The following is a 25,901-nucleotide window of genomic DNA, read 5'->3' on the forward strand; positions in this document are numbered from 1 at the left end:
CCTTTGGGCGCCAGCTCTGGTCAGCCCGCGGTGGCTTGCCTAGAGTGTGTGTTAAGACGGATTCTGAGGTCGGATTCTGAGGTCGCTTGTCCTGGAGCAAATGGAAGGTTTTGCAGGGAGGGGTCAGTGAGGTCTGTAATGGTGTAGGGTGCCTGGCCTGGGTGATGCTGTCGGTCACTGTGCGATAGGGGGAGGACGGGGCTCCCACTATAAGATGAGCCCTGATGGGGGAACAGCTTGGAGGGAGGCCTCCCGGGCTCCTCCCGGGCCACCTCTGACACCCCCATGCCCAAGTTCACACTGTAGAAGGTGCAGAGCCATGTCCTGCGGGCTCTGCTGACCTCCGCAGGGGACCCTGGCCAGGTGGGCAGTGATGGGAGGCTGAGCTGGCCGAGCCAGCAGCGGGAGGAGAGTGAGCAGCCACCCAGCTCTATCCCAGGACTGACCTCGTTTCCCACTTCCCGACTTCCCCAGGTGGGCGTTCCAGAACATTCCTGCTTCTAGGTCTCTATCCCTGGGTGCTCCCTTCCTGGGCTCCTCCTCCAAGGTGCAGCCTAGGACCCTCCTCCAGGAAGCCCCCCTGGACTCCCCTCTGGACACGCTCTTGCCTTCCCGCCGGCGGTCAGAGGGGCCGGGGCAGCCAGACCCTAGGAGGCCAGACACTGAGTGTGGTTATGTGCCGAGTGGCCCCGTGGGGTCCAGCCTGCTGGCTGCCCAGGCGCGTGCCACCCTGCCCTCTGCCAGCCTGACCTGGTGACGTTCCTTGCGTCCCCTCGCTCTGTCCCTGCCGCTCCCCCGCGTGGGCCCCCTCCTGGCTCCAGCTCCCCCTTAGCCTCCTTCCCGCACCCTCCCTGGCCTCTAGCTGGGTTGGGGTCTCTCTGACCCCCACTGACCCATGCTTCTCTGTGATGGCCTGTGACAGTGGTTAAATGTTTCTGCCCCTGTCTGCGTCCCCCAGCTCAAGGCTGGTCACCTTCGCCTGTCCTTCACTGTGTCCCCAGGGCCTGGCCACAGTGGATGCTCAGCCTCCGAAGGCACCCCCCTCGATGCTTTGGGAGCACATTCCCGAGTGTGACGTGGCCTGTCACCTCCACGTGGCAGACAAGGAAAGGGAGGCTCACAGGGAGTCCCTCGCCCGCGCCTGGGGGGTGGCAGGGCTGCCATGACAGTAGGCAGCAGGACCCCAGGACCTGGCTCTGGCCCCGCTGAGGGAGGGAGGCTGCACAGGTCTCCTGAACCACGGGCGGCCCCCATCCTCTGGGGGCCGGGCGGGGGGCCGGGTTAGGGTCCTGGGTGGCCATTAGGAGACAGCCGTGATGTGGCCCTCCGGTGGGAGAAGGGTTCCTAGACCTTCCTTCCAGGGCAAGAAGAGGGCAAGGCCTGTCCTTGAGAGACGGGCACTTCCTCAGCACCCGTGGGTGACAGGGGGCACTCAAGGCAGCCCCACTTGTTTCCCCTCGAAGTCCCCTGGAGGAGAAGGTCCCATCTGCATCTTGGGGATGAGGACACTGAGGGCCCCCTGAGCTCCCAGGTGCTCCCCTGGCCGCCCAGGAGAGGCACGTGGCCAGGGTGGGGGCTCGGAGCCGGGCAGCTGGCCGCACTCTGACTTGCCCACACCTGGGCTAAGCTTCCTGGGGCCTCAGTGTCCCCGTCGGAAGGCGGGAGTGGGAGTCGGGCTTGGCGGACGGCGTCAAGAGCAGATGCTCTACTTCGTGGGGGACGTTGGGAGGGCGCCTGGCGAGCGCGTCCCCGTGGTGTGCTGAGCAGCGCCTCCACTGCTGCCCCCATCTTAGCAGCGCTGGGGGGACCCCTCCTCACCGTGTTGATGGGGAGCCGAGGCCCAGGTGGGCCAGGGGAGGTCGCTCCCATTCACTCGCCAAGCGTTGGTGGAGCAGAGCTGCCCAGGGCCTGTCCCAGACGCAGGGTGACACAGACCAAGCCCCAACCCTGGGCAGACACATCAGCACAAAGCAGCAGCATCTCAGCCTGAGCAGGGTGACAGGCCGGGGTCGGGGCCTGAGGGCAGGGTCCAGGCAGGCGCTGCCGGCTGCCGGCTGCCAGCATTCGGGCCACTACCTGGGGGAGCACATGGCCGTGAGGCAGGGTCAGGGGACCAGCAGGGAGGCCAAGGAGGCTGGCTTGTGCCTGCACACCTGCTCCTCACTGTGTGACACCTTCCCTAGCAAGCTCTAAAGAAAGAAAGTTCCAGAAAGTTCCGTGGACGTCAAATAAGTAGGCTTCGCTTCACTTTGGTGGAGCCTCCAGGGTAGAGATAGCTGAACCAGCCCTTTCCTGCCCTCCTAGGCCAGCCCTCCCCCTCCTGTTTCTAGAAAGGCCACCTCTAGAAATAGAAAAAGGGGAGACCAGGATGGTTAAACAGGGGCACTCAGGCCTCACCCTCCCCTCCTGTGCCCGTGGCTGGCATTGATAATGGATCCCAGATCCCAGTGTTCTGGATCAGTCTCCTCGGTGCTCTGTGCAGCTGATGGAATTGTCGTTGCTACACAGAAGGGACCGGTTCATCTCCCTGGACTGGCCTAAGGCCTGCTTGTTCACCTGACTTGTAACCAGGCCTGCTGGGTAAAGGCTGGCTCCTGGGCCCACACGCCCTGTTCTTTGCACAGAAGGCACATGGAAATGTCCCTGCATCCCCAGCGCCCAGGCGTGTCAGAGGACCCTTTCACAGCCGGGGAATCCTCCCGTAGGAGAAACTGGTGTTCCTGAGCCCAGCTGGCCGGGCCACCAGGAGTGTAGGCCAGGGCACGGGTGGAGCGCGCCGGGGGAGAGCAGAGCTGCAGGCAGGTGGTGGCCTGCTTCCCTCTCCCCTGCCTTGCTGGCCTCCCCTCCTGCCCCTTCCGACCCCGTGACCCTGTGACCTGCGGCTCCTCCTGAACTGAATCCCCACCCGTCTGCCTCCTCAAGAACAGGTCTGGTCTGCCCCGCTCCTTCTGTCCCGCCCTGGTCCCGGCCACTGGTCTGCAGTGGGGCTGCCGTTGCCCCTTCATGGGCTCCTGTGGCCCCTTCTCCACGCACACAGGGAGAGCTTTGGGTGGGTGGCTGGCTGGCTCTCTTGCTCGAAGCCCCTTTGGGACCTCCCACTGCACCTGGCACCGGCCTGGGCTCCCGCCAGGCCTCAGGGCTCACGTGCTCTCTGGCCTCGCCCTCTCCCGGCTCACCAGCATGGCCGCCCTTGCTGTCCCTCACCCTGGTCAAGTCCCCCAGCCTCAGGACCTCCTTCCTTGCTCTTCCGGCCGCTGTTCCTTTCCTCTGCATGGCTCATTCGTCACCTCTGCAGAGTTGGCCTGTCTTGTTCCCTGCTGACTTTAGGGCTGCTATTCAGGGCTGTGGTGTGATCTCGTCACCTGACCCTGTGTGCAGCCAGTGCAGACGCAGCCTAGATTTGAACTCAGGCCCTGGGGCTAGTCAGGCCCCAGGTCCCAGAAGAGCGATGCCAGGCCAGGCCAGGTGGGCATCCTCCCCTGGCTCCAGCCCCTGGGGACCCCCGTGGCCTCGGCCCTGCCGGCCCTGGGCACCAGCATGGGGACATGGCCCCTGGGTGCCCGGACCCCTGGCTTCCCGCCCTCTGGTCCCCACTCCCGAGAGCCCTGCTCTGCACCCTGAGAGATCAGGAGCCACAGTGGGCTGTGGAGTAAGAGGCAGCAGCAGGCCCCAGGCCCCGGAAGGTGACATGGACATCATTGTCACCTGGGAAGCCACAAGAATGCCCTCATGACAGCAGGGCACACCCAGTTCCATGGAGGACAACTGCAGGAGGCAAAGGGAGCCGGGAGCGAGGAAGGCGGGGGCTGGGCCGGCGTTGGTGGCCGCGTTGGTGGCTGGATCACGGATGCTTTTTTCCTTCTTCTGTTTTCCAAGTTATCTTGTTTTATTATTTTTACAAAAAACAAATATCCCATCATGTTGTAACAAAAACAGAGGGTGAAGCAGGAGGGATCCTGCAGCCGCCCGCAGAGCCAGCTGGACCGTCCCACGCACCCCGGGGGAGGGGGCAGCTCCCCCAACGTCCCCGCGCTCCCCCGTGGCAGCACTGTGCTGGGTTTAGTGCCTCGTGGCGAGTCCCAGGAGTGGTGTGTTACAGAGGCTGGGGCTCGGAGGGCAGAGACCCGGCCCAGTCACAGCTCTGTGTGTCCTTCCTCCTCATGGCCTGGGCTGAGGGCTCGGGGCTGCAGGCTTTGGCTCTAGGAAGCCCACAGACCTGAAGTCCTGGAGGGAGGGCCGGGAGGAGGGTCCTCCTTACCCGAGCGCTTGGGACCCCTCCTGGAGCTCCGTCCGAGGGGAGGCTTTTGAAAAGGTGACGGGGAAGGATCTGGGAGGCCACAGCCCTGGTTGTGATGGTTATTTATCTCTCTGGCCCCCAGAGAGTCCAGCCCCGTCCTTGCACAAGGTGGGGTGAGAAGAGGCCTCTGGGCACCTGCTGCAGGCGATCATGGGGTGGCCAGGGGCCGGTGCCCAGCATCCGGGGCACTGACCTGAACCAGGAGGTTGGGTATTAGGAAGGGCCTCTGGGGTGTGCAGGCTCCTGCTGCCCTGGCCCCTCTGGTGCTGTGGAGAGGTCGGGCCCCCCTTTGTGGGGGCAGTTGGGCTCCCCACTGTCCAGGCTCCCGCAGGCCCTCAAGGCAGGTACTGGCTTGGTCCCCACCTCACAGACCGGGTCACTGAGGCTCAGAGAGAAAGTTGCCTGCCCAGGGTCGCACAAGGTCAAGGGCGAGCCAGGACGGAGCGGTTTGCTTCAGAGGTCAGAGCTGTTCTTCAGTTAAAAAAATATAAAGAAACTCCTCTCTGACGCCTCAGAGTCCTTCAGGCTGATGCAGCCTGTGAAACGGGCAGCACAGGAATGAGCTGCTGTGACAGTGACAGTGACGATGAGGAAGAGGCCCCTCGGCACTCCCGGCCCTGGCGCGGTGGAACCCAGGGTCTTCCACCCTCGGGTGCCCGAGACTCGGGGGCTGAGCCTGGAGATCCCAGCTGACATCCTGACCCGTGCCATGTCCGTCATCCCTGCCCCTCTGCTGGGCTGACCTGCGCCAGTGATGTGAGGACTCCCGTCCCTCCCCCTGGGGTCCAGAGTCCAGCCCGAGGTGTGAGGAAGGCAGACCCCTGGGGCCTTGTCCCCACGGGGGACTCTGGCTGCAGAGGAGCCCACAGGCCGTGGCAGACCTGGCCTCTCTCTCCCATCCCCGCTCCATCTGGAGGCTGGCCCCCTGCAGCCACCCCACTGGCCAGCCGGGGACTGGACTCCACACCAACCCGGAACCTGCCGCAGGCCAGCTCCCCAGAGGGTCGGGGGTGAACCGAAATGGCGCCTGCCTCGGGGTGCAGGCGGAGCTCCGGCCTTCAGGGCACAGTTACACCACAGGCGGAGCGGAGGAAGGGGTGGGCCGGGCAGAAGTCCCGGGACCCTGAGCCCGGAGGACACCCAGTCTGTAAGGCGGCCATCACTGACCCCTTCCCCTGGGGCTTGTTGGGATCATGTGTCAAAATCCTGCCTGAACCGGAGCCTGGCAGGAGCTGCGACTCCTAGTGCGGACTGTGTGACCCGCGGGCACTTCTGCGGCAGATCCCTGCCAGCTGGGGGTCCCCCAGTCCAGTGGCTGTAAACCCAGTGACGCTGCCCCAGGGTGTGTTTGGCAAGGTCTGGGGACAGGGTGGCAGTCACTGGAGGACAGCGTCAGGCGCCTACGGTGGGAACCCTGCCCAGGGCTGACCAGTCACTTCCCCACAGGGCCGCCGGGTTGTGGGGAAGGGGTTTGTGCAGGGTCCCTCCCACAACACGGCAGGTGAGGGCCGGGCCCGGGCACCCGGCAGACGGCTGGCGGCTCCACCGGAGAGGGAGGAGGCTGGGACCTGCCGGGACCTGACCTGGGGCGCGTGGGGCTGGTTCAGTCACGTCCCAGCCATCCTGGGACAGGTTCCTGGGCTTGGTCCCCAGTCCCGGGGTGCCCACTGTGGGGAGGGGCTGTACCCCAGGTTAGACCTGCAGGAAGTCTGGCTTCAGAGCCTGGCCATCTGAGGCGAATCCCAGGCCCTGGGGCAACCAGGGTGGCCGGGAAGCTCAGTCTCCCCGGCTCTGCTGCAGCCGAGGCAGATACCTCCTCCACCTTCGGAGGACGAACAATGGGTTACATAATATTTGGGTAGCAGCTGCTTTCCCCTTGCATTTCCCCGGGGGCCGTACAGCCTGGCTTGCAAGTGGGGGGGGGTGCCATGAGGTGGGGAGGCTGGGAGGCAGGAGCCCTGAGTCTGAGCCCTGGTTCTGCTGCTAACTTGCTGTGTGACCTTGGGCCAGTCTCTCCCCCTCTCTGGGCCCCCAGAGCCGCATCAACACCCAGAAGTAGTCTTCTAACCATCCTCACAGGGCTCTTAGATTCTGGCTAGGGTTTCTTGAGGATCCGTTCCACTGGGCTCAGGACAGAGCAGCAGGACACCTAACTCTGGCCCTCTCTTCCCCTGTATTCATCTGTTCAGCTTACCAGGCAGACACTTGCTGGGCCCGTGTCACGCACCAGGCTATGAGTGGAGCATTGGGGTGCCCCCGTGTCAGGGACGGGGCATTGAACTGGAGGCCATCGCCTGGAGGCAGATGTGATGGAGTGTGGTCCAGCGGGCTGGTGCTGGACCAGGGGAGCAGGGGACCCTGCGGCCTCAGTGGGCCCACTTCCTGCAGGACGCATCTCCTGGCACCTGGGGAGTGGCGGGGGTCCAGGGAGTTATCATGAGGCTTTGTGCCCAGGGACCTCCTGGCAGGACCTGGGCAGTGTGGAGCCTGTCCCAGCAGGAGAGAGACGGGGCATCAGAGCCCCCGAGAGGTTCACGGATGAGGGGTGACCAGGAGGTGGGGGGCCGCCTCGTCCCCCGCCAAGCAGGGGGACAGCAAGGAGCTTGGTCAGCCGTCCGCTGGCCTGGCAGGAATCTCGCCCAGGGCAGGGCCTGCTGAAGAGGGCGCAGGTCAAGGCTGCGTGGGGGAGGGGCTCGGAGAGGCCGGCGGTCAGGGTGGCCAGGGCAAGCTGGAGCCGTGGGCTGGCCACCCTCTGTGGGCACTGCCTCTTGGGGATGGGCTTTGGGGACCCCTGCTCATGGGGTGGGCCCTGTGGAGCCTCTGTAGGTGTGACAGACAGGCTTTGGAGGCTCCCACCGGGATCGTGCCCACAACTGGCCCCTGCAGCTGCCCCCGGCCCTGCCCAGCCCGCTGAGCCGTGGCAGGGGGCCGCCTCTGGGCTCCTTCCATTGCATCTTGCTGTTTTGAATGACCTTTGGGGATCGAGTTAGAAGGGCAGGAAGAACAGAGGGATGCCAGACGGAGAGGCCGTCTCTGATGGGTCATTAGGTCCTGCACCAAGCACGTCCCTCCCCTGCCCAGGGACCCCTCCTGGCTTGGGGACCTGGGGTGGTGGCCTCTTGCTTGTAAACTGTCTGCCTCCTATCCCCGGAAGGAAGCTGGGAGAGAGCACCAAGGGAGGGAGCTGGGGGCCAGTCTGTCCCTCCTGTGACCGGAAGGGCTCAAAGCCACGCTTTGGTATCAGTGTCACGGACTCTGCCCTGCTGTGCTTCCTGGGGGGTTGGCTGTGAGCACCAGGCTCAGAGCAGCCCCGGGGCTGGCAGGGACGAGACGCGGGGCTTCCAGGTGGGCCTGGACATCACATTGAATTGAGGCTGCGTCAGAGGCTGACGGGCAGCGGGGGACAGGAGAAGCAGCGCCAGGCTGACAGCTGGACTTGGGCTGTGAGGCCGGGGCTGACTTATCTGAGCTCAGTGCCTTCATCTGTCCAGTGGGATCACTGGACCTACAGCCGTGAGCCGCGGGGTTTGCATGAGGAACAGTCTTCAGGGCTCAGCACGGAGCCTCGCACTGGGCTGCTGTCATGGGCGGTGACAGAGGCCCATGGTGACCGTGCCTAGACTTGCCATCCTGAGGGCCTGAGGGGGAGGGCAGGGAGAGGCCCAGAGGCTCAGCCCACGGGGAGCCTCATGGTGTGCGGCCACTGCTGGGACAGCCCCGTGCCTGCTCCAGTCCAGCTCCCAGAAGGAGGTGCCCCACGCCCTCCACCTGCCCTGGCCCCAGCAGGCATGCCTGGAACAAGGGTCCCGCCCCCCTGGACACCTGACCGCCATTCTCAGGCCTCAGAACCCCAGGCTCCCACCGCCAGGTGCCCGGCTGTCCTCCCAGGCCCTGGGTGTCCAGCGTCGATCCTGGCCCCTTAGAGGCTGGTCAGCAGGGAGGGGACCCTGGCTTTTCCTTAGGCCTCCTCCATCCCGGGCGCCCCACACAGCGTCACAGGAGGCTCACACTGCTCCCAGGATCCTCTGCTTCGCGGGTGGCGGGCAAGTGGAGCCTCACACAGGTCTCGGTGGGACCGCGGGTCAGCCATCTGGTTCCTCTGAGCACTGGCCCTTGTCAGAAGTCACCGTCCATCCCCCTCAGCTCCAGTCTAGGCCGTGGGGACTCACAGATGGCAGACCGGGTGGAGGTCAGAGCTGGTGCCGACCGCGTCCCTCTGACTTCCTGCGGTGGGAGGACTTGTCCTCAGACGGCACGTGTCCCACCTGGGGGTGCTGAACGACCCGGGAGCCAATTCATAAATCAGTTTAACACAAGACACATTTAAGTTCTTAGACTGCAGGTCACACTGGTGGCTTTTCTCCCTGCGGTGCTGGGGATCAGGCAGGGATGTTTTTATTTTTTATTTTATTTTTTTAAATAGTTTTTAGTGTTGGCAGACCTTTATTTTATTCATTTATTTATATGCGGTGCTGAGAATTGAACCCAGTGCTTCACACATGTGAGACAAGCACTCTACCACTAAGCCACAACCCCAGCCCCAAGCAGGGATGTTTTTAAAGGTGGGCCCTGGGGGTCCAAGTACCTCTTCACCTGATTCCAACAAGATGGGCGTGAGCCTCAGAGAGGTCAGACATCTGTCCCTGGTTGCACAGCAGAGACCTACACTGGGGCTTGGACTGCCACACCACATCCTAGTGGCCTGGTTGTCTGAGGGGGGGGTCCCATGCTGGGCACTGGGACAAGCCAGGGTCCCCTGGGGCTGCCCCAGGGCCTACTCACTCAACTTCCTGGGAGAAGAGGCTGGGGAGGGCTGTGCATGGGGAGCTGGCTGCCCACCCCATATGGTGGCCCTGTGGTATAGGAGGGGAAGGGGGACGAGGGGATGGCAGGAGGCCCTTTATGCAGAAGTGCCATTCCTGGGGGCTTATGGGCGACTCTCCTCATAGCCCTGTGTGGGGGGCCGTGGCCAGGGCTCTGCGTGCAGTTCTCTGTTGTTCTTGTGCTGACTCTTTTCTGCCTTGTGTGGATAAGGCTCAGAGAGGTGAGGTCGCCTGTCCAAGGCTACACAGCTTGTGGGAGGCAGAGGTGGGAGTGAGCTGAGGAGTCAGGTCTGTGCTCCTCTGACCCTGGGGCACCGTCTCAGGCACCGGCCTTCCTGTGTCCTGGGCAGGAGCTGGTGTGGGTGGGTGAAGCTGGTGTCCCTTTTGCCCTCTCCCGCCGCGCTGCTGTCCAGGTATAAGGGCTTCATCAAGGACTGCCCCAGCGGGCAGCTGGACGCGGCAGGCTTCCAGAAGATCTACAAGCAGTTCTTCCCGTTCGGAGACCCCACCAAGTTCGCCACGTTTGTGTTCAACGTCTTTGATGAGAACAAGGTGAGCTGGGTATCGCTGGCGGCCAGGTGCCCCCTCCCTGGGCAGCCGGCTCTGCTCCTCCCACACCAGACCCCCCCCACTGTCCCTGCAAAGGGTCCCTTTCCAAGAAGGGACACACGCTCACTCATGCATGGACTTGCAAACATAGGCGAATATGAATATGTGCACACGCATGTGCACACCCTCATGCCCACACGCATGCACGGATGTGTATGCACACGTGTGTACACACGTAGATGCACATGAATGCAGGGTCTGTGCTCACAGCAGGGTGTCTGGGGCATCTGGTCCCCCGGATGCTCCCTGGTGATGCTGCTGCCACGGCACCACCCTCCAAGGTCCGGGTGCTGACTGAGGCCACCCCTTCTCCCCTCAGGATGGGCGGATTGAGTTCTCCGAGTTTATCCAGGCGCTGTCGGTGACCTCCAGGGGGACACTGGACGAGAAGCTACGGTGTAAGTCCCATGCGTCCTGCCCCCAGGATAGAGGGAGGCAGCCCCTGGCCCTCGCCACATGGGGGCGCCAGACACCACGGTAGTGACCCAGATGGTGGCCGGGCCGGAGCTGCCAGGGCAGCGGGCCCTGGGCAGGTGGGCCTCATATGGCCACTGAGCTGGGCCAGGCCGTCTGCGCTGGGCTGAGGGAGCGGCACTGACACCTGCCCTTCTGGGCCAGAGGAGGGTTCCTGGAGGTGACCAGGCAGGAGGAATGGACGAGGGCCCGTGGGACGGGGCTGGCAAGAGCACAGGTGACATCCAGGAAAGCATGGGCCTGGGACAGCCGGCAGTGTGGGGCGGGGTCCAGGGACTCCCTTGGCCGTGGTTCTGCCTGCGGATTTCACTCATTCACTTATTCATCCATCACTCAACGAGTGCAGACCCAAGGCCACACGTCAGAATCCACCAGGCCGGACAGACAGGTCCCTGCTCTCAGGGCCGTCAGTCTAGAGTCCAGGAACCCCTCCTACTGAGGCCCGGAGAGGGGGACAGGCCGCACGCCCTTAGATGGGCCACCGTGCAGTGCAGCAAAGGGACTCAGGACTCGCGCACTGGGTCCCGCGGTCCCCATCAGCGCCGGGAGCACCCCTTTTTAGACATAGAAAAGAATTTCATTCACGCAAAAGCCCCCTTCCCTGCCTGCCTATTTGCTAACGCTGACCACTGGGGGGGCAGACACCCAGAGGAGGGGGGGATGGGACGGGGGGCACCATGAGACACCCCGGGCCAGGTACAGGACTGCGCTCCTCACACACCGCTCCAGCCCCAGCCGCAGCCCGCGCTGGCCGTCCACCTGTTTTAACTCATTTCACCCCGAGCTGCAGGGGTGCGTCCTGGTGTCGGCAGTGGGCCCATGAGTGCCGGCCGTCCCCCCGGGCTCCGTGTCGAGGAGGGGCGTGGAGCAGCGGCCTGGCCGGGGTCACAGTGGGCGGTTGGTTGCAGGGGCCTTCAAGCTCTACGACCTGGACAACGATGGCTACATCACCAGGAACGAGATGCTGGACATCGTGGACGCCATCTACCAGATGGTGGTGAGGGGCCGCTGGGGAGGGCGGCCGGAGGGCACTGAGGCTGGGCCTGGCCCCGGGGCAGCCCGCTGGCTGGGCTGCTGGGGCCATCTTTGCGGGGGTGGGGGAGGCGGCCAGATGGCAGAAGGCGGGATGAGGATGGGAGGCCGAGACAGGGGCAGACCTCAGCTGGACGCAGCCCAGAGCCCAGGCCCACCCCGCCGTGTCCTGTGGCAGGGGAACACGGTGGAGCTGCCCGAGGAGGAGAACACCCCTGAGAAGAGGGTGGACCGCATCTTTGCCATGATGGACAAGGTGAGGCTGGTCCTCCGCAGGGAGAGCGGGGCGGGCCTGTGGGCGGCAGTGGGGACACTGAGCCCCTGGGGGCTGGTCAGACAGGTGGTCGGCCTGGCGCCCTGCCCTCTGTGAGCAGCCACTATGTCCTGACTTTCAGGCAAGTGAGCTCAACGAGTCTGCTTCATAGCCAGGTCCTTGACCGCTACTTATTTTTTGCCCCGGGGCCCCTGGCATTCTGGAGAAATCCATGGACCCCTCAGAACAACAGCTTCAAGTGCATAAAGTCCACAGGACAGAAAGGGAGGGAGCTGGTAGTGTGGGAACACAGTGTCCCAGGAGGGCCTGTGACTGTGTTGAGGGAGCTCGCTATCAACACATCAAATGGTAAAGGGTGGCGGCAGCCCTGGGCTGGGGTGCAGCTCGGGGCTGGGTGCAGCTCGGGCTGGGGTGCCTGCCTAGCCGTGCAGGGCCCAGGGGTCCATCCTCAGCCCCTCAAAGGAAGAAATGTGGCATCTGACGACCCCCGTGGTCTCCGAGCTGTGACAGTGGCAGCCATGACGTGTGGGGGGGCAGGCTGCAGGCAGAGTCCCAGGCCCTGCTGGTTCTGGTGGGGGTGCTCCAGCTTTGTCACTCAGGGGCAGCCGCCTTTCCTCCAGAGGTCCGAGAAGGAGGACTGACCTTCCCACCTGCCCACGGCCTGCCCAGTCCCCCCGGCCCAGGGGAGGCGCCGTCCGTTCTGTCTGCCTGGGGACCCGAGCAGGCTGGTGTGTGCCATGCATGCTTTCTACCTCCGAGCTGCTCCTCAGCCCTCCACACTGGTTTTTATTAACTAAAATAACTTTGATTTAAATGGAAATTTGAAATCATGGTCGTGAGGAAGCCCAGTCGGGGCCTCCAGTAGAGGAACCCCAGGCACCGGACCCCGGGGCTCCCTGATGTCTCTTGCCAAGGCTCTCCTCCCCTGTCTCACCTCCCCTGTTTGGGGAAACTGTGCAGCCCCTGGAGGCAGCCTGCTGGGGTGTCTACCTGACGTCCCCAGCACCAGCTGTGGGACCCTGGGTAGGCGACCCTGGGTCAGTGTTCTCATGGTCAAAGGTTAGCATGGCACCGTCCCCTTAGGTAGGCCAGACACAGCGTGAGCAGGTGTGCAGCGGTGTCCTGGGCTCCTTGAGCCATGCTCCAGGGGAAGGGGCTCCAGCCCAAGGAGAATCCAGGTTCCTTTGTGTCTCACTGAGCTCCTGGGCCCTCTCGCCTCCTGTGAGCCAGTGTCAATGTGTGATTAAGCGCATTTCCAAAAGTAGCCCCAGAGCAACACGTGGGCCCTGCCCTCGCGACTGGCACATTTGTGTATAAATGACACAAAGCACAGGGCCGGAAGGGGCCTCCAGTTCACCAGGCACAGGGGCTGTCCCCACGTCTCCCGCCCCCTCCCCAGAGGAGGAAACAGGCCCCGGGGGTGGGTCACAGCCCCAGGTCACGAGCCAGTGAGGGTCGGGGTCTGTTGGAGGGTGACTCCCACCCTGGCCACCTGTGTCCCTCTCCACTTCCGAGGGTCTCCTTGGCTAGTTCCCCGGGCCGGTGGGCGGGTCCGGGGCCGGTGGGCAGGTCCGGGGCTGGGCGGGCTGTGCCCACCCTGGCCACCTGTGTCCCTCACAGAACGCGGACGGGAAGCTGACGCTGCAGGAGTTCCAGGAAGGGTCCAAGGCCGACCCGTCCATCGTGCAGGCGCTGTCCCTCTACGACGGGCTGGTATAGTGCTGCGGGGCCCGCGCTGGGGTGAGTGGGGCCTCGGGTCGGGCGGGCAGGGGGACAACCCGCCTGGCGTGGCCGGGGCTCAGTGTTCCGGCTCCCAGGTGCTTGGTGTCGGGCAGTGTGGGAAGTTCTGGCGGAGGGAGCTGGGAGGGCAGGGCCCCGAGAACCCCGGCCCCTCTGTTTTTGTTTTATTTTGTTTATTTTTGCACCCTGGATTGAACGGAGGGGTGCTGTACCCCCGAGCCCCAGCCCTTTTTATTTTTTATTTTGAGAAGGGTCTCCCCAAGTTTCCCAGGCTGGCCTTGAACTTGCGATCCTCCTGCCTCAGCCTCCCGAGTCATTTTTATATTGCCACACTTAGTGGTTTGCCTGAAAATATGTGTTCCTGCTCGCAGACACCTTGGAAGTCCAGGCCCGCCCAGGAGGTCTCACGCCCCCCCTGAGCGGGACAGATCAGCTCCTGGGCAGGCCTCAGCTCCTGGCTGTCCTGCCCAGTGGCTCAGATGCGTTCACCTTTAATTAATTAATTAATTAATTTTTATGTGGTGCTGAGGATCCAACCCAGTGCCTCACACGGGCCAGGCAAGCGCTCTGCCACTGAGCACCAGCCCCAGCCCTGCTTTGGGTCTTTTTTAGATAGACTTTAGTGGCAGATGCATGTGGGAAGTCTCCTTCAGCCCTCGTTTGTATTTTATTAGAGACAGGGTCTCGCTAAGTTGCTGAGGCTGGCTTTGAACTCCTGCCTCCGCCTCCTGAGCCGCTGCGATTACAGGCAGGCACCCCGCGCCCGGCCCTTCTTTATGATTTTTGCAAGGAGGTGTTTACTGGAAATAATCATCAATGCTAATGAATTTTATAATTTTTTTCCTACATCTCCTGTTAATGTGAAGAAATCACACAGATGAGCCTCTGGATGGGAGGCCACTTTGCCCTCTTAGAACAGACTCCGCCGAGCTGGGGCTGCCCTTTTGTGCATTAACAGATCTGATCTGTTGGTGTTTGGGTCAGGAGGCCTCCTCCATTCTGAAGCTTCTGTTATTATTGCTGTACACAAAAAATCCTTTTTTAATTAAAGAGACACTGGAAAATGTGCTTAAAGAAAACCTCAATTAAAAATTTATTCTAGGGGCTGGGGATGTGGCTCAAGCGGTAGCGCGCTCGCCTGGCATGTGTGCGGCCCGGGTTCGATCCTCAGCACCACATACAAACAAAGATGTTGTGTCTGCCAAAAAAATAAATAAATAAATATTAAAAAAAAAAAAAAAAAAAAAATTTATTCTAAAGAGCCCTCCTGTGTGACGGAGATGTGATCATGGGGAACATTTTAGTGTCCAGAGTCATTTAAACAGAATCAGCTACAAAACGGAATACTCCTAACTCACATAGGAAGATATAATTAAAATCAATTTGTACTGTGATTTCTTTTTTAGAAACGCTGAGCAAGGTGGCTCAGGCTGATAACCCAGCTACTTGGGAGGCTGAGGCAGGAGGATAGCAAGTTTGAGGCCAGCCTCACCAATTTTTTTTTTTTTAAATTAATAATATGCCTGACTTGATGACAGTTACATTTCTTTTTTTTTTTTTTAATTTTTTATTGTGGGTTGTCAGCCTCACCAATTTAGTGAGACCCTGTCTCAAAATAAAAAATTAAAAAAGGGTTTGGGATGCGGCTCAGTGGTGAGACACCCTGGGCTCAGGTCTTAGTGCCGTGAGAAAAACAAACTGTGCCGTGGGCCCTACAGCGAGCTCTGGCCCTGGTCTAGCTTTCCACAGCTGCTTCTGCAAATCGCCAGGTCATGCTGTTTTCATGACAAAGCCTTCAGAGTGACAAGGTCCCACATGACACCACCCACCTGTTTCCAGCTCTGCCCAGTGTCACCCCCTCCCGAGGCTCTGCTGGCCGCCTGCTCTACACTTACATGCAGTCCGCATTCTGTGGTGTCCGTGACTTCTCTCTGTGCCCGGCTCCTGGTCTGTCACTGTTCCTAGGCAAATCAGCTTCGTGGAAGTCACTGGCTTATTCAGGAACAGAAACACGCTTATTTTCTGCATCATTCAATACTGTTGAGATCATCTTATTTTATTTTTTGTGCTTCTGGGGACAGAACCCAGGGCCTCACACCTGCGGGACACATGCTGTACCCTGGGCTGCGTCTCCAGCCTGAGAACGTCGGCTTTTAAACATGTTTTTTATTTTAACTGACAATATGGCACGTGCCTGTGGGTACGCCGTGACCTTTCCGTCTGTGTCCCAGCCTGCCGTGATCAGGTCAGGGCAAAATCGGCCCATTGTCCCCTGGAGCCTCCGTCATTTCTTTGTGTTGGGGACAGTCACAGTCCCCCTGACCAGCTGCTTTTAGATATATAATGAGTTCACTGAGTTCTCCTGCTGTGCTCTGGAACCTTAGAAATGGTTCCTCCCACCCAGCTGCACCCACCCCAGCCATCTCCTCTTCATCCCCCTCCTGACACCTTCCCAGCCTCTATGCTCCCTCTCTGCTTCTGTGAGATCGACTTTTAAAATCCTCTGTGGGGCTGGGGATGTGACCCCAGGGCCTTGCACAGGCCAGGCAAGTGCTCACCACTGAACCACACCCCCAGCTTAGGAGATCAACCCTTCAGCTTCCACACAGGGGCAAGACCAGGTGGGGTTTGTTTCCTGTTCCTGACTTCCCTCCCTTACATAACATCCTGCCCTGCATCCACGATGCTGCAAATGACAGAGCCTCTTGGTTTGTGGCTGAACACGATTCCACTGTGTCCATGCACCTCACCTTGGTGGACTCCAGGTCCTGGCCACCATGCATAGTGTGCCCTAGTAAATTCAGGAGCACAGGGGTCTCTTCCGGATGCCAATTTTCTTTCCTTTGGATGCACACCCAGTGGTGGGATTGCAGGATCATGTGGCAATTCTGGTTCTGGTTTTTTTCTTTTTTTTAGTTGTAATATCTTTAATTAATTAATTATTTTTATGTGGTGCTGAGGATTGAATCCCAGGCCTCACATGTGCTAGGGAGGTGCTTTACCATTGAGCCGTAACCCCAGCCCTCTGATTTTTTTGTTGTTGTTGATTTGTTTTTGTTTTTTTAAGGAGAGCCCACCATTGTCGCAGCTGCTTAGTATTCCATTTGATGACTGGGCCAGACTTTGATTAGTTGTGTGGCACAGGACACTTGGGTTGTTGGAAATTCTGGGGAGGGGTTATTTTTTTATTGTTATTATGGGAATAGTCTTACAAACTGGTAGAGAGAATAATATGATTCTATGTTCCCATCACCCAAATTGGAATCACCAGTTCACAGTCGATCTTGTACGGTATCTCCCTGCTCTCGCCGTCCACCTGCCCAACACTGGATTATTTTGGAGCAAATTCAAGACTTCATATGTAAATATTCTAAGTGTTCTAAAGTGTATTTGTAAAAGTCAAAGATTCTTTAAAAAATCCATATTCTTTTTCTTTTTTGGTACCAGGGATTGAACCCAGGGATCCTTAACCCCTGAGTCACAGCCCCAGCCCTTGTATTTCTTATTTTTAAAACGGGGTCTCTGTAAGTTGCTTAGGGCCTCGTTAAGTTGCCGAGGCTGACTTTCAGACTCGTGATCCTCCTGCCTCAGCCTCACGAGCGGCTGGGATGACAGGTGCACCCTGGAGGCCCACGTGTGGCCCATGTCCTTTTACATCTTCTAATCTCCAGTTGCTATTCTAGCTTCCTGTTATCTCATGGATGTTTTCCTCTTACTTTGCTTACTGAAATCAGAGTCTGGAGCGTGTGCACATGGCAGTTGGTGGAGCGGACTCTTGAGTTGACCCCACTGGGTTCTCTGTTCCCTGTTCCTTCTTGCTGCTGTAGGTAGACGCCTGGTGTAGCCTTTCCCACCATCCGGAGCGTGCTGCCGCCCCTCATGGTGCTGTTGGTGGTGCCACTGCTCCTGCCCTTCCTCTGAGTGGGCAGGCTGGCTTGGGAGCCAGTGTGGCCCATTGCTGGTGCGAGCCGTGCGGGGCGGTGGTGTGCACGTCCCCAGGAGGCGGGCCAGGGATGCCACGGTGCCTTGTTCTATGCTCAGTGGTGCAGAGGGCAGGCTCCCTGCTGGCTTCCTCCTTCACTGCCAGCTGGATTAATCCTACCCAGGGCGACTTCCCCTCACTCCACCCGCTTGCCCGGGACTGGATTTTGATAGGAGAGATGGGGGTGCCTGCTTCTTTCTCTTTATTGATCACTTTTCAGAATGAGCTTCGTTCTCTGACATCCTCTGGGGGTGGCCAGTGAGGTCCTATGAGAACACACGGCCGTGAGCTTGTGGATTTGGTGCGTTGGATGAGCTTCGTGCTGTGGTTTATTCCACCAGCTGACACAGTGAACCCACTGTTGGGCACTCTGGGACGTGAGCCACCTCCCAGTCGAAGCCTCTTGAGCTGCTCTGAGCTGTGGCGGGAAGAGTAGGCAGGTCGCAAAGCTGCAGGCCACGGAGGCAGAGACATGCCCTTCAGAGGCCGAACCTCCAGGGCTTGCAGGCAGCCAGAGGCCAGTGAGTGGACACAGACTCTCCCCTGGACTCCTGCTCTGTCCCTTCCCCCTCCCATGAGCTTCGGTGTCCCCCCTTCCTTTATACCTGGCCACAGTGGCTTCCCTGCACGAGTCAGGAAGTGGGTTCCCCGTGGGCCAGCCGCCCACAGCTGTCCATCAGGTGGAGCAGGGACGTGGGGTTCGGCACGTCTGCAGATCCGGCCCCAGAGAAGGTGGTGGATGACACAGACCGTCACAGACTTACCATACGCCATGCGACATGTACCATGAGAATCACCACGGACTGAACTCAGGGTGCTCAACCACTGAGCCACATCCCCAGGCCTTTTTTGTATTTTATTAGAGACAGGGTCTCACTGAGTTGCTTAGGGCCTCGCTAAGTCTCTGAGGCTGGCTCTGGACTCTCGATCCTCCTGCCTCAGCCTCCCGAGCCCCGGGATGAAGGTGAGATCTGGGGGCGTTTAGCACATTCGCCACATTCTGCAGTTGCCTCCTCTAGCTGGGCCTGAGATTCCCATCACTGCATTCCCCATAGGCACCTTGTCCCCACCCCCCTCCCCTGCCCCCAAGTCCCCGGGACACACAGGCTGCTCTCTGTCCCTTTGGATTTACCTGTTCTGTATGTTTCATGTAAAAGGAGTCATGTGACACGTGGGTGTGGCCTGATTTCTTTTGCTCAGCGTGTTTTCAGGGTTTGTCCACATGGCAGCGGGGCCCGTGCTTCCGTCCTCCTCGTGGCCGCACGGGGTCCCTTGTGTGGCTCCGCCCCGTGTCACTCATCCCACATCTGTTGGTGGACACAGCGCTGGCTCTCTGGGAAGCCCTGGCTCTCCGGGTGTCTGCTGGGTCGGCTGCTGGCCCTCACACACTCTTCCCATGGTGGCCAGGCCTCTGCCTCCCCCAGCACTCCCCCTCGCTCCCTGCTCCTGGTGGGTGTGGGTTTTGACTTGCATCTTCCTAGTGACGGTGCTGCCGAGTGGCGGTCCCTGCCTTGGCCACCAGGCTGCTCTGCCCATGGGTGCCTCCTGATCGGCCACTGAGCTGAGCCCTAGGCTGCCCCTTCTCCCTTTTCTCTTTGCTCTGACAGACGTCGGTGGTGAGCTTCTCGAGCTTCTTACTTATTTACAGGGACCCACCTGAAGAGCCCAGTGGGTGTGTCAGAGGGCACCAGAGTGCCACCTGCCCTCCGCTGAGCCTCTGCCACCGGTAACCCGCCTCTCCTCCTGTGTCTTCCAGATGCCTGGGGACCAGTCTCCTCCTTCAGGGCCGCGAGGCCACCAGCCCGACTCCTCCCCGTGCCCCCCACCTTCCTCTGCGCCCGAGCAGCCACCCTTGAACTTGAGGCCCCGGCTCTCCTTGCCCCCTACCTGCGCCCACCTGCCGAAGCCACCGGCTCCAATCGCCAACAACCTCTGCTTGTCCAAAAAAACAAAAAATGACAAAACGGATCGGAAGCCTCTAGCCCTCTGCAAGACCAAGGACTCGCTGCGGGCGGCAGCCTCGGGCTCCCCCTGTCTCCTGCGCCTGAGCTGCTTTTTTTTATTTCAAAGGGACATTTTAAAAGGAAAAAAAAACCCACTACCTTCTGTTCTAGAAGATACTGACCGCTGGGGAGAAGGCCTGGGCTCAGGGAACTCGGCCTCCGCCTGGTCCCTCCGCGGCAGGTGGCCGGGGCTGGCGGCTGCCTGCTTCACGTCCTCGTCCTGTCCTTTAGCAGCAAGAGCCCGTGTGGCCGGGATGGCTCCTCGGATGACGACTATTTTCTGTGATGACAGTATTGTGCTTTTCGTGGGGAAAGTGAGATTTTTTCTTAATATTCATATATAACTGATATCCTTTATTTATTGGTCGTAACTGTTGCTGCTGCCTCGGGTCCCAAGTCCCAGGGACGCGGGGCCTCCGTTCACACATGCCGCCCTCACCCGCCTGCCCGCTCGCCGGGAGCCTGGTGGCCTGCAGCGGCCCAGAAGCCAAAAAACCGTTTTCTTTTTTTAGATCCTGTGCTTGGTGTTGGGAGCAGGGGACGGTGGAAATTCATCAGCAGCTCCTGAACGGTTGTTCCTTCAGCCCTGAGGTTCCTGCTGGTCCCCGAGCCCTGCGCCTCTCCACCCCTCCTCCGCCCTCTGGGTCCTTAGCGATTTTTTGAGGACAAACAGGGGACATTTTTTGGCTTTCCAACCCTATCTGTGTGTGTGTGTATGTGTGTTGGCAGCAGCAGGAAAATGGAGAGCCTCGTCCCAAGAGTGGGATCCCACCAGGAGAGGGGCCGGGCACAGAGGCCGAGAGCGGACCAGCAGGGTCTCCCCCATTCTGCTGTCCCACCTCCTTCTCCAGGAGACCACGTGGCATTCTTCCCTGACCTGCTCTTTTCTCAGATGCTGGGTACGGGGGCCCAGGCTACCCTCGAGACAGCCCCGCTCCCCGGCACGTGTCCTCACCAAGGGGGGGGCTCTGGAAAGAGCAGCCTCCAGGCTGGGGAGAGCCCGGCCCAGGTGTGGGGGGTGAGGTTCCTGCTTCTGCTCTGCCTCCTGGAGAGGGGCAGGGCTGGCCCTGGTTCTGCTCTGAATTGCCCTTGGTTTCCACCTGGCTCCCAGGAGGCTGGAGTCTCCCCGCGATGAACCTCAGAAGGCAGCCTCCAGCCAGAGGACGATGCCCACTCCTGCTAGGCCCACGTGTCTTTTCCTGCTGGCTCCATGCTCATCCACCTTCAGAGATCCCCCTCTTGCATGGGAAGACCCTTGGGCTGCACTCTGGCCCACCCTCAGACCCCCACAGGACAGGGCAGTGGTCAGCCTTCAGAGGCCACTTTGAAGGCTGGCCTCCTGGAGGCCTGTGGGTCAACTTCCTGTTTGGCCACTGGGCCTAACCACCAATCTCGGCAGTGCCTGGCTCTGGCTGGGGACCCTTGGACAGGGGTGGGTTTGGGGACTTGGGAGGAGAGGGTGGGCCTGAGGCCTTTCCTGGGTAGTTTCTTCTCCTGCCTCTGCCGGAGACTCGACTGGCCTTTGATGGGGGACTGATGGAATTGTGTGTCCTCTCCTGGAGACACAGGGGCCAAGTGACTTGTGGCCGAGGATTGTCCGGGGCCAGCCCAGGGCCCCTCCCATAGGCGTCCACTGAGCCTCTGGGTACCTGGTCTTGCTCCCATTATCTTGATCTTCTGGTTGGGAGCCACGGGTGTGGCTTTTGGTCCTGGTGGGCAGTTCTTAGGGTCACAGCCCCGTGTTCCCGTGGGCCCAGGCCTTGGCCACACCTTTGTCTCATGCCCTGAGAGCCCTCAGCTGACAGAAGAGCCACCCTCCTTCCTGGCAGGGTATGGGACGCTGGCCATTTTTGCTCTAGGTTGCCAACAGGAACTGACTTTTGTCCCTTCCGGTCACCAGGTCTCTAGCTGTGGAGGTACCCTCTGAATCCTAGGCCCAGTCCCCAGGGCCTCTCCCAGTGACAGTTCCCACCTGAGGCCCCTCCCCACCCGCTGCTGCTCTCTTTGGGTACAGCCCAGAGGCCACGCCCTGGTCCCTCCGTGAGCCTCCCTGCAGGGGCCAGAGGCAAGCACCAGCCTTTTTCTCCATGTCTGCTCCCCACTTTGTGTTGACGGGGACTTAGAGAAAGTCACGATTTCCCAATATTTAACCAGGTGACGTTTAAAATAACATCAAGGCAAACGTGTGTGTCATCTGTGTGTTGACATTTCTTCCCTGAAAGGCTCTGCAGTTGGACAGCTGATTTCTTAGACAGGAGCACCTGGGCTTCAGGGGCACTGTCTCTTTTCTGGGGGAGAGGGTGCAGGATGCTTAGGGACCCCTGGTGTCTCTATTAGAGAAAGTCCTCCCAACCCCCTGCTGCAAAGTCCAAAGCCACCACCTTCCTCCAGTGTCAGCATTTACGGGCTCCAGGACGAGTGGGAGCGCCCCCTCGTGGTGGTGGGCAGCAAAGGCGTCTGGGGGCTCCGACCTGCCCAACAGGTGGGGAGCCAAGGCTGGAGGCAGGGAGGCTAGGAGGGGGCTGTGACTGCAGAGGCCCTGGGTCCCCAGGCCCATGTTTTTGGCAGCATGCCCCCCAGATGCCCCTCTGCTAGGTCATCTCTGGGGCTAGCAAGTTAAGACACTGATGGGAAGCTTTGCCCTCCTTTATTTATTTATTTTTTTTAATATCTGCAGAATAAACCCAATGGTTGATTTCTGAATGAATAAAAGGCTTTTGTTGAATAAACAGCTGGTCCCATCTTCTGCCTTGGCATCTTGGCCTTAGGCCCAGGCTCTGTCTGCCCCCAGCCCTGGGACAGACCAGGGCCCCCCTCCCAGCCAGAAGTCCCCATTTTCCCTTGGTCTTCGAAGTGGCCCTGGGAAGGGTCATCTTACTCCCAGCCTCGGTCACCAGCTTCCTCCGGGACTCTGGGCCAGTCACCTCCGCTCTCTGGGTCTCAGTTCCTCCGCCGCTCATGTGGGAGCTCAGCTGCCTCACAGGGACACTGCGAGGAGTGACCATGGGCGAGCCCCCTGCAGGAGCCCAGGCCAGTGTCCCAGGGCTGTGGGTTGTGCCCCCACCTGAAGCCTGCGCCTCTGAAAGTGATGTGGGTGACTTGCAAAGACCAGAACAAGACGGGCGACGCTTCCTGGCCGTGGCTGTCTGTGCCCCCGCTTGCCTGCCCAGCTCTGCGGGGTCTCGTGGGGGTGCTGTCTGTCTGTCTCTGGGAGAGGGAAGGGAGGCCCCTGTCTGGTGTGCGGCCTGGGTGAGGCCAGGCAGCCTCCCGTGCTCCCCGCTGTGTGTCGTCTGTGTCCTGCCAATTAAACACGCTTCCTGACCTGTCCTGGCCTCCTGTGGGCGCCTGGTGCTTTGTCTGTCTGTTTTCCGTTCCGCTTCCCCTTCCGTCCTCCTCCGGGGACACCCTTGCTCTTGCTTTGGGGACACCTTCCTTTCCTCAAGAGAAACCCCGTGCAAAGCGAGGGCCTTGGGCAGGTGATTAAACGGGCAGCTTCCGAGCTGCTGGAGGCCAGCGGGCAGTGGACCGAGCCGGCCACCTACCACAGGCAGCGTCTCCTTCCTGCCCTTGAGAGGACCCTGCTGTTAAGTGTTTGCACACCGTTGGCCTAGAGCAGGGGTCCTCAGGGTCATCGTGTCCGAACCCCCCAGGCTGGTGCAAGGCCGGGGTGCTGGCCCTCCCTCCCCCGGAGTCTCTGCAGAGCCCTGTCTGGGCGGGGACCTGGGGGCTGCACTCCTAATACATTCCCAGGCTGGGCTGGCACTTGGTGTGGGGACTTGGCCAACGATGGCACTGTAGGACATCCCGCTGGCCCTCAGAGGAGTCGGCCTCCACTGGACTCAGCTACTCCTTCAGTCACTTGGGTGAGACTTGGGAACCTGAGCTAGGCCAGGTGCTGAGAGCCTGGGGGTGGACTGCTGACCGCACAGGGCCGCAGTGGTAGATGGAAGCCCCGCGGGACCCTAAGACATGCGGTCCTCAGCTGGACCCTGGGATCTTGGAGGGGGCCTCCTTTTGGCCTCTGGTCAGATAACCTAGTGTTTACTCAGGGCATGGGCCTGCCAGGTTGGGAGAGAGGGCTCTGCGGATGCAACAGGCCTGACTTTGAAATAGGACCTTGGGGAAGAATAAAAGGCAACATGGAGTTGAGAGAGTCCTGTCGGGTAGAAGGCTACTGCTCTTGGCCAGAGGCTCTTAGAGACCCGGAGACCAGAGCAAGAGGAGAGGCCTGCATTGAGATGAGCCACTGCCTGGGACCAGGCCACCTTCCAGCAGAGCCACAGAGGTGGGGGGACACACGGAGGTGGGGTCTCCTGCGGCCTGGGCCCCAGCACTGTGCCTCGCTGTGCTGAAGAGCCAGACTTCTCCAAGTAGACCCCATGCCAGCCGGGTTCCTCTCCTTGGCATCCGTTGGGCGTGTGTTCTCAGGGACAGGCTTTCTGTCCCCCACGCCCTGCCACTTGGTTGGATGTTGCAAGGAAAGTCGGTTTAGATCACATTTTGCCAAATGTCCAAGTGTTCACCCACACACCTGTGCCTGCCCGCCAAGGAGGGGCCTTGTCCCACACAGTGTTCAGCGTTCAGGGACTGTCCCCAGGGGGAAGCTGGAGGTCATCTGCAAGTCCACACAACACCACTGGTATTTTCTCTGGAAACACCAGGATGTGGCTCAAAGGGCCATTCTGAGGGTAGCTGGGTGAAGTTTCCAGTGTATGGTGAACTCACAGTGGGGGCTGCCCATTACTGGAGGTAGCTCGGGACCTACCTGTGCAGGCAGCCTTGGAAGGATCCAGGGTGACCACAGTTCAGATCTCCTGGATCTGAGGGCTCGTGGCAGGTCATGGCCCCTCGCTGTGCTCTGGGTCAGGCTTTAGCTAACTTGCTCCTGGCCCAGCCCACCCTGGGCAGCTTGCTGTGGGTCGAGGTCCAGCAGGGGCACAAACCCAGGCTCCTCGCCCTGCTGGCCCCTGCCTTCCAAGGATGGCTCAGGTGGCTGCCATGCCCTGGATGCAGTAGCATCAGGGAGTCCTCCAGGATGGTCCCCTGTCTCTTTACCAGGGGTTGTCCATCTTGCCCCCAGGTGCAAACTCACATCTGCCTGTTAGAAAGTATCTCCCTGGATCCATCCAGTCCCCTCCACTTCCTGCCCAGGAAATGCCCTCCAGCTTCCTGGTCTGGAGCACCTGGTCAGGAAAGCAGCATGGGGAGGGCTTTGAAGGCTGTCTGACTGTGAGCAAAGTGAGCCCATGTAGGTATGGCAGAGCCCCTACTTTTTCCCTGCCTCTCTTTTTAGGAGGACACAAATCTTGTGGAACAGAGGACTACATTTCCCAGCCTCCCTTTGGGGCTGGGCGTGGCCATGTGACACAGTTCTGACCAATGGGGTGAGAGCAATGAGTGTAGCCCCCCCTCCCTCATCCCCTTCCTACTGACTGACCTGGGGACTCCAAAACAAATCTTCCTAGACTGGGTCCCCAACTCCACAGAGCCACCACACCAGCCCTGGACCATTTACACTGGGACTATGACAAGGAAGAGAAGCTGGCGTCTATCTTGATCATGCGCCCCAGGTCTCTTTGTCAACAGCCCAATTTATATTCTGCCTGATAGACCGCGTGATCCTCTGGGTCACTTTCAGTGACCTTATGCCACCTGCAAATGTTTGCCCCTGAGGTCTCAGTGTTTGCTAAAGTGAGTTAATAAAAACTGTGGTGCAATGTGCTCTGGCACTGCTCCCCACTCCCCCTTCCTCTGCCCTCCAAGCCTCCAGGGACAGAGGGTCCAGCCAGAGGATTCCTGGGGGCGACATTCCAGTTGGCGACATGCCACCTGGAGACCCACGGTAAGACCAGCGGTCTTTTGCTGAAGGACTTGGGATCCAGAGGCTGTGGGTTGGCTGGGAGCCCAGGAGGCCTGGGCCAGCTGGGTGAAGCCGCAGGGAGGGCGCTGGGCAGGCTGTCTTCACATTGGGCTCAGGAAGGACTTTGCCAGGGCCCTCGAGACCTGGGGACCAGACCTCATGTTCTGTTTAATTTCTTGCCTCAGAAACTGTGCTGTTTACCCAGAGACCCCAAATTAGCCACCCATGCAAGCAGATCTTAGAGGTTAAGACAACATGGAGGGGGTAAAACAGCTTTTTTTTTTTTCCCTTAGAGAATCAGGAAGAAAGTGGGGTACAGTTACTTTGGTACCATGGTCGGATGTCAGGAGCAGGTCCTAGCTTAACCCTGGGCGGCTGGTTGCCCAGAGGCCAGGGGAAGTCTTTGATATTGTCAAGGACCCACCTTAATCTCCAGGATTCTGAAGCCCTGGATGATGTGTTGGGCGTCAGGGGGCCTGTTGGCCTAGGCAGAGTGGGTGTGTGCATCATGGAGGGCCAGAGCTGGGACCTGGGTGAAGGCACCGTGGGCCAGCCTGGGAGGAGGGAGAGACGGAGGGAGGCCCTGTGCACTGGAAGGGAATCATCGTCAGGGAAAATCTCAGGCCTACCCTCGGATTCCAATCCACCTCAAAGCCCCTGCACTCATCAATTAACACAAGACAGAGTCATCGAGAGATTTCCAGGCACAAGCCAAAGCTAACTAGAGTCCTGCTCTGGCTTCCCCAGGCGTGAATGAGAGCCTGGGAGGCAGGCGTGGGGCAGGTGCGATGCCAGGCCCTGGTCACA

General features: G+C 60.1%; 2 protein-coding genes across 4 annotated transcripts in view; both read left to right on the top strand.

The window, feature by feature from the left end:
- Positions 1-21,963, top strand: part of Ncs1 (neuronal calcium sensor 1) — a 42,131-nt gene extending 20,168 nt beyond the window's left edge. For all 3 annotated transcript variants that reach the window (XM_046451886.2, XM_046451884.2, XM_058581845.1), the window contains exons 3-8: positions 9,534-9,672; positions 10,049-10,127; positions 11,112-11,200; positions 11,414-11,491; positions 13,130-13,249; positions 18,988-21,963. In XM_046451886.2, the coding sequence (XP_046307842.1) occupies positions 9,534-9,672; positions 10,049-10,127; positions 11,112-11,200; positions 11,414-11,491; positions 13,130-13,228 (484 nt within the window). In that variant the 3' untranslated portion in view covers positions 13,229-13,249; positions 18,988-21,963. The remainder of the gene's footprint in view (positions 1-9,533; positions 9,673-10,048; positions 10,128-11,111; positions 11,201-11,413; positions 11,492-13,129; positions 13,250-18,987) is intronic.
- Positions 21,964-24,326: 2,363 nt separating this feature from the next.
- Hmcn2 (hemicentin 2) overlaps positions 24,327-25,901 on the top strand; it is a 138,069-nt gene continuing 136,494 nt past the window's right edge. The window contains exon 1 of the mRNA XM_046451453.2: positions 24,327-25,076. The gene's annotated coding sequence lies outside the window, so the exon portion shown is untranslated. The remainder of the gene's footprint in view (positions 25,077-25,901) is intronic.

The sequence above is a fragment of the Marmota monax genome, unplaced genomic scaffold (assembly GCF_021218885.2).
Source record: "Marmota monax isolate L192 unplaced genomic scaffold, Marmota_monax_Labrador192_F-V1.1 WCK01_AAM20220418_F8-fsc00020, whole genome shotgun sequence".
NCBI classification, from domain to species: domain Eukaryota; kingdom Metazoa; phylum Chordata; class Mammalia; order Rodentia; family Sciuridae; genus Marmota; species Marmota monax.